General features: G+C 51.7%; 1 protein-coding gene across 1 annotated transcript in view; it reads right to left on the reverse strand.

The window, feature by feature from the left end:
- Nucleotides 1–2933: 2933 nt before the first annotated feature.
- Nucleotides 2934–7170, reverse strand: part of NSMCE1 (non-SMC element 1 homolog (S. cerevisiae)) — a 45856-nt gene continuing 41619 nt past the window's right edge. Inside the window, exons 5-7 of the mRNA XM_006859807.1 lie at nt 4322–4438; nt 3423–3543; nt 2934–3013 (exon numbers count right to left, since the gene is read on the reverse strand). Coding sequence (XP_006859869.1) covers nt 2934–3013; nt 3423–3543; nt 4322–4438 — 318 coding nt within the window. The remainder of the gene's footprint in view (nt 3014–3422; nt 3544–4321; nt 4439–7170) is intronic.

Consider the following 7170-nt stretch of genomic DNA (forward strand, 5'->3'; position numbering starts at 1 on the left):
CCTATAGAGATTATAAGGTACAAATTCAGTCTTCCGTTTTGAAAACGAATAAACTTTTTTTAAATTTTTTTTAATGTGCAGCTTCACTACTACTTGATGATGTGAAAATAAAACCAAGATGCGTATTACTAAATTAGCACGGACGTTGACAACTGGTTGAAGGCCGTTGTGCTGTAGAGGTCAGCGCCGCCGGCTTTCAGCAGAAACCAAGACCCTGAAGTGTGGCAGCTCACCTTTGGGTCTAGTAATCCCTACTGTAGAAAGTGGCCATCACAGCATTATTTGTATTGTCGTTGTTGTGAAGTGCTGTCGAGTTGGTTCCAAGTCATGGCTTATCCTGTGTAGGGTTTCCAAGGTGCGGCTGGTGAGCTTGAACCGCCAACCTTGCAATTCAAATGGCTTTGCAGCCTGGCACATTAACCCACAGTGCCACACCAGGACTCCATTATTTGTAGTAACAAGGGACAGTTTTTCTGTAGCTCAAAATTATTTTGTAGTATTAGCCGGCACTAGCAATTCTGGTCTCTTGGCAAAAAACAATTGTTGATGGAGACAACTAGTCCCACATTTGACCTTTCCTTCCTTTGTTGCTCCAGACAGAGGGAGACCAGTTCTTATACCTTGGAGAGCTACTTGTGAGCCTTTAAGACCCTAGGCGGTAGAACAGAAATACTAAAATGACATTATGCCACCTGGAATGCCCTGTGAAGCATTTGATTGTGCATGAGCCACGTCCGCAGCTTTGGCTATGTGGAAATCTCACATACCATCAGAATACAGGCAGGCCCGGAGCCCTGCTGGGTCATGGCACTAATGCAGATGTGTGACAGGGAGGACAGGGTGGGGACACCGAGCCTGGAGCTGGAGCAGACACAGCAGGCTGTGATCCGTGATTTGTGAGGCTGCTCATTCTCCTCTGGCATTACTGATAGTGGATTTTGTATATGGTGCCCATAGGAAGTGAGGACTACGGTAGGAATGTCCCTGTGCCCAGCACATCATGACTGAGGAGTGGCAGTCCCTTACTTCAAAGGAGCCATGACTTGAGGGCTGCAAGAACCACTCAGCCCTGGCTGCGGCCCACAGGTGCCTTGCAGCGCCAACTCCCATCAGCAGCCGGGACTTGTGAGCCTGTCTGTTGCAGCTGCTGCTCACGCCACTGCTGTCTACACTGTACTACAGAGGGACTCTGAAGTTAGGGTGTAGATGAACAGTCCAGTGAAACAGCTCCCTTGTCATATGGGAAATCTGACATCCTAGCGTCCAGGGTCCAGTGTGGCTACGAGGCTCTGTGAGGTGGACGAGGACAGGCAGCACACACAGAGCCGAGCCCATCACACGTGCACAGGGCCGGCAGTGGGCCTCGCGGTGTCATCGGTGTTCCCTTCAGGGCGGAGGCCCGAGGGGCAGATAACACAGCTAGTGCTAATGTTGTGGAAGTGAGAAAGTGGCAACAGGGTGAACTGGTTGGAACATGATTTGTTCGATAGTTAGGATTTGAAGCTTGAATGAGCCAGGAGTCTGGAAATGCCTGTGAGACCTGATCAGTGAGCTCCCAAAAGTAGGTACCCAGGCCCTCACATAGGAGTCAGGACATCAAGGCAGAGAGCGGAGGGGGAGCCTGGATCGCACAAGCAGTGTAAGGCAGGGGGTGACGGGACATGATTATGCCGCTGCCGTTCAGAGTCCAGTCTCCCCTACCCCAGTTCTTTCACGAAAAGTTCCTAAAACATGCATCTTACCTCCTCACTCCTGAGCGCCCCCCAGCTGAAACTCTTACAGAATGTTCCAGACTCCTCCATCTGGCAGTGAAGGTCGTGTGGCCTGGGCTCTTCCCTGTAGTTCCAGGAGGCACTGCCAGACCCTTCTCCACACAGACAGAAATACGGGCACTGGGGGCCATCATTGGAGCCGCTAGATCAAGCCTCTCCTGAAGCCAAGTCCTTTCTCATAGAAGCCAGTTTGAGTTGGGTTTTGTTACTTATAACTGAAGGGTCCTGATTAGCATGGAGGAGGGGAGAGAGGGAGCTATAAGAGTGTGACAAGTGTGATGATGGAGGAGCTGCAGGGAGATGGGCGAGGGCTGGAGGTGGCAGCAGTAAACAGGCACAAGGAGAAGCAGGAAATGGGAGAGTATCCGAGAGAGTAATGCGTGCAAAGGTTCACAGACAAAACCCAGGGAGTCTCGTTTAGGGTCTGCACTGCCGGGCTGCTGAAAAGTGGGGAAGGAGAAGTAGACATGTGCAGGGCCCACTGTCTGGGTCACGTGGAGTTCACAGTCAAGTCCTTGGTCAATGGAAAGGCAAAGGGTCTTTAGCCTGGGAATGCCCTGTTCAGACCCCCACGGGGGGGGGGGGGGGGAGGAGGGCTCTAGGACCAACAAGGAGCTGAAGATGAGGGGCAGAAGCTGTGGACAGAGAGACTCTGATGCCTGAGGATGCAGGAGGCACTTAGGCCAACACTCTGGCTTCCAGTAGGAGCAGGTGGATAGGTGGGACGGGCACTCACCAAAGGAAGCAAAAGGGGCCTGGGGTGGGGATGCCCACGGGCATGCAGGCCCGTTGTGCCCTGGGCAAGTGGAGGGCCCAGACCCTAGGGAGGCCAAGCGAGGCTTATGGATGACTGACAGAAGGTGGGGACTGAGGCTCAGGTATTGAGGTGCAGAGGGAGCTTTGCTGATGTCATCAGCCTGGGATCACAGGCAGGACTTCTGAGTTGTCACCTAAGTGGGAAAGAAGGACGGGCCACCACACAGTGGCTCACATAGAGAGGCACAGACCACAGACAGAGGTTACAGCAACTGCTTAGTACAGTTTATTCCAAATCTGCTCAGAAGTGAATGCAGGATCAAGAGAGACATCTCCAGCAGTAAAGCCCCGACTGCCTCTCTTCCAAGCAGGGGACGTCCTCCTGAATGCAGGAGGTGCACGCCACTAATGCTGCCTGGATCGCGAGGACGTTTTGTTGGGTTTGGAGGTGCTGGACTCCCTCTCCTTGTCAGGGTTGAAGACTTCTGTGTACAGAGAAGCCCAGGAAGGAAGACACAGTGACTGGTAGGGCTGGGTGCAGGGCAGCTCATGACCAGAGCTCCGTTCCTTGTGCGACAGGACTCTGTACCTTGTCTGTGCCGTTGTCACTGCTAATCCCTCCACCCATCCTGCAAGGATGGCAGCGCGGGCCCGAAGCTACAGGCCACAAGCTGAGGAGCTGTGGACACTGCTTTCCCGCCCCTCCTGAGGCGCTGCCAGAGAACATCTCTCTCGGTCAGATCCTCAGGCTGCTCCAGAGATGTCTGTAGGGCCCTAGGGGCCCTTTGGAAATGTGCAAGCAAGTTGGTCTAAAGGCTGCTTTAACTTAGGGACTTGAGAAGCACCAGGGATTAGACACGGGGTGCTATCCCTTGAGCTCCTGGGACTACCAACCTGGTATCTCATGGGGCCAGTAGTCGCTACAGTGAGGGCAGCGGGGTTCAGAACTGGACCGGAAGTACTTGGCCACACAAGGTAAGTGCATTCGGATCCCACAGGTTTCACAGCTCTGACCCTGAAACAAGAAAGGCTGGCTTGGAGTCCACATACGTACCTCTGTGATTCACAGATGTCAGGAACGTTCTAAGAAAATTTCCAGCAGGTTATATTTTTACCTTTTAGGCCCCAAATAAAGCTAATAGTCACAGAGTCCATAGTGTTTTATCACAGTCCTGCACAAGTGAATGCTAACAACCCTCTCAAAGTGAGCCCGAGCCCAGGACTCAAGGCTGGAGCATGGGTGTCAGCGGGGGGCAGGCCCTGCAGATGGGGGCAGACTGTGACAATGCACCAGAAATGCAAGGAGCAGTGTGAGTCTGAGGCTATGAAAAAGCACCTGCATGCTGCCGAGTAACTTCACTTCTAGGAGCTCAACTGAAGGCAGTCAACAAGTGACTGCAAAGGTTTGTTGCCACCTCGTTTATAACTGCAAAGAAGCAAAACTGAACGGGAGACATCACTCTCCAGCACAAGTCCAGCGGGAATCCTGTCGAGTCTCAGAAAGGGCATCACGCGGTCTAAAGCTGCTGGTTGGCCAAATGCTGAGCAACAGAGAACAGTGCTCCCCGCATACCTGGTTCCCACAGACTGAGTGCCTTTCTGAGGAAAGCCGCACCAGAGCAAGCAGGGAGGGAAAAGGAGTGCTCTAGTGTGAGCAGCAGCAGCAGCAAGGGGCATTGTCCTTGGAGGTTCCCAGAGATGTCTCCCCCTGCTCAGTTCAAGGACAGTGCGCAGCGCCCAAGTTCTGAGCTGGAACCACCACACAGCAGGGCTGACAGCCCGGCCCACAGTACCTGGATGAGGAGGCTATGGCAGATGCTGCATGTCTTCACGGAGTCACGGTAGGTCTCATAGATGTGCTGCTCCATCTCCAGGATGGCCCGGCTGTGCAGGGTGAACTCCCCGTCTTTCTGCGGGGACAGCGACAAGGGTGCACTGTCTCAGGCCATGAACACAGCAGGCCTCTGATCAGGCCCCTCCCACCCCCTAGCAGTCCCCTAGCCGAAGGTACGGGCGACACCAAGGTCTGACACCCCTGGTCTCTGCAGGTTTACCAGTCCCAGCAAGAGGTGTCTACAGACTCTGCTTGGCAGACACACCTCCTTGAGCCACTCAACCTGCACTGCAGCCATGTGCAAGGCCACACTAACACCGCCTCCAACAGGCCCCGGGCCCTGAGGCTGTAAAAGGCGGGCTTTTCCAGGTCTGGAACCAGGGCACCCCTCCCAGAGGACTCCCCACCCACCTCATTTGACAAGTGCCACTGGAAACCAAGTCCCAAGAGAGCAAGCGTGGGTGTGGGGCCTCCAGCAGAGCTGGGATTCCTGATTCCCATGGCAGACCAAGTTCAAAAACTATGCGGCTAGAAAGCCCAGAAGCGCATAAGCAACTGACCACCTCTTGTGCCAGTGACGGGAAGGAGGCAGGCCTGAGAGAGACCAAGAGCAGAACCTCCAAGAGTCCATGTGAGTTCATTTCATGCTTCATGAAGTAACCAGTGACCTCACACCACACACAAAACCAAATGCAAAATGGGTTAAAGACCTAAATGTGCAAACTAAAATCATAAAGCCCTTAGAAGAAAAAGCAGGGGCAACGTTGTCAGGCCCAACTTTTAACAATGGATTAAAAACAAACAGCAAAGGCCAAAATGAATAAAAGGAGCCTCATAAAAAATTTAAATGTGTTTGTCAAAGGACTTTACCAAAAAAGCTAAAAAGTAAGCAACAGACTGAGAAAATATCTTCAGAAACCATATATCCAGTGTTATGTGCTGTGGAGTTGGTTCCGACTCTTAGCGACCCTGCACAGGGTTTCCGAGGCTGTAAATCTTTATGGAAGCAGAAAGCCTCATCTTTCTCTCGTGGAACAGCTGGTAGTTTCGAACTGCTAACCGTGAGATTAGCAGCCCAATTCGTAACCACTACGCTACCAGAGCTCATAAGACTCTAAGAACCATAGTACGTGGAAGACTTAGACAACTTCACAAGAAGAAAACAATCCAATCATAAGATGGGCAAAGGATTTAAACAGACATATTTCATCAAAGATGACATTCAAATGGCCACCAAACTAATCAAGTGCTCAGCATTATTTAGCCATCACAGAGATACAAGGAGTAAGAGGTTTCAGTGAGTGGACACTCCCATTTACTGCCCAGCAGTGAACCCACTAAACAAGTAAAAAAGCACAGACTGAAACCTCAGAACTCTGGACGGCAGCTGAGGTGCTGGGTGAGCCCTGGAGGGTAACAGAGGAGTGGGATGGCACAGAAGCTGGGAGAACTTTCTCTCTCAGTAACATGGCGAGCACTCACTCATCACAGACATTGGGGGCCTGGCTGGACAGCACCCCAAAAGGAGCACAGAAAGAGAGCTAATCTGTGGAAGTGATGGGATACATGCAGTTGAGAAGAGGCGAGCAGAGAGCATGATGCTGTGAGAGGGTTTAGCTTAATCTCCCTGTGGTCCGACAGGAACTGATGCCAGGGCAATAGGGAGAGGAGGATTCTTTAAACAGACAGCTCCCTGCCCACAGCAGGGGCACCCATGAGGGGAAACACAGCCCCTCCACCTTCACCTCAGGCCCCACTGTCTGTGACCAGCCAAACATGCTTCTCCCGCACTTGCGCGCTGGTTTCCAGAGAGCAAGCATCCAGACTGGACCCCTTTAGAGGCTCTTGTGAGACAATAGCATGTACACTGCAGCTCTGCCTCACAGCAACTTTGTGCCATGGGGTTCCCCATAATGTGATCTGAGGTGATAAACCAATCCCCCGAATCCCATCACAGAGCTGGACAGTGAATGAGGAAGACTGAAGAAATGATGCCTTTGAATTATAGTGTTACTGTGAAGCATATGAACTATCCCATGGAATGCCAAAAAAATGAACAAATCTGCCCTGGAAGAAGTACAGCTAGAATGCTGCAGAGAAGTGAGGCTGGTGCTTCAGACATGTAATCAGGCTAAGGACACTGTGTTGCAGAGTAGAGGGTCAGTGATTGAGAGAAAGACCCGCAAGATGAAGGGCTGTCACACTGGGCTCAACCACAGAAATGACCACGAGGATGGCGCCGGGCTGGCCGCTGTCTTGCTCTGTTGCTGTGACTTGAACCTGACTCGATGGCACCTACCAACAATCTACAGACAACTGATGCTCAGCAAAGGGTCAAAGTCTATTCAGCAGGGAAGAGACAGTCTCTCTAATGAATGGTGCTGGCAAAGGTGGATATCCAACTGTTGAAAAATCCAACCATATTCATATTAGCAAAGAACAAGGCACCAGGAATTGATAGACTAAAAATTGAAATCTTTAAAGAAAGTGAGTCGGGAGAGAAGGGGACTGGCGCTTCACGGACCAGGCAGCTCAGAGTAGACACTGGAGAGGGAGAGAAAGGAATAGTCAGAAACACCACACTAGAAGGCTTGTAAGTCCAAGTCCATCTTCTGCCTATGACTGATTGGAATACCTAAAATGGGGCTACAGCGTACCCAGTGAACGAGGCTTCTTGCGAAGCCTTTGCAATACGTAAAACTATAGGTAGAAACCGGAACCACATCCAGATCTCCAGAGATGAGAAATCTCCACTTGAAAGGATGAGCAGACCAGCCTGGAGCAGCTAGAAGAATAGAGGATACCGCT

The sequence above is a fragment of the Chrysochloris asiatica genome, unplaced genomic scaffold (assembly GCF_000296735.1).
Source record: "Chrysochloris asiatica unplaced genomic scaffold, ChrAsi1.0 scaffold00034, whole genome shotgun sequence".
In the NCBI taxonomy this organism is placed as follows: Eukaryota; Metazoa; Chordata; class Mammalia; order Afrosoricida; family Chrysochloridae; genus Chrysochloris; species Chrysochloris asiatica.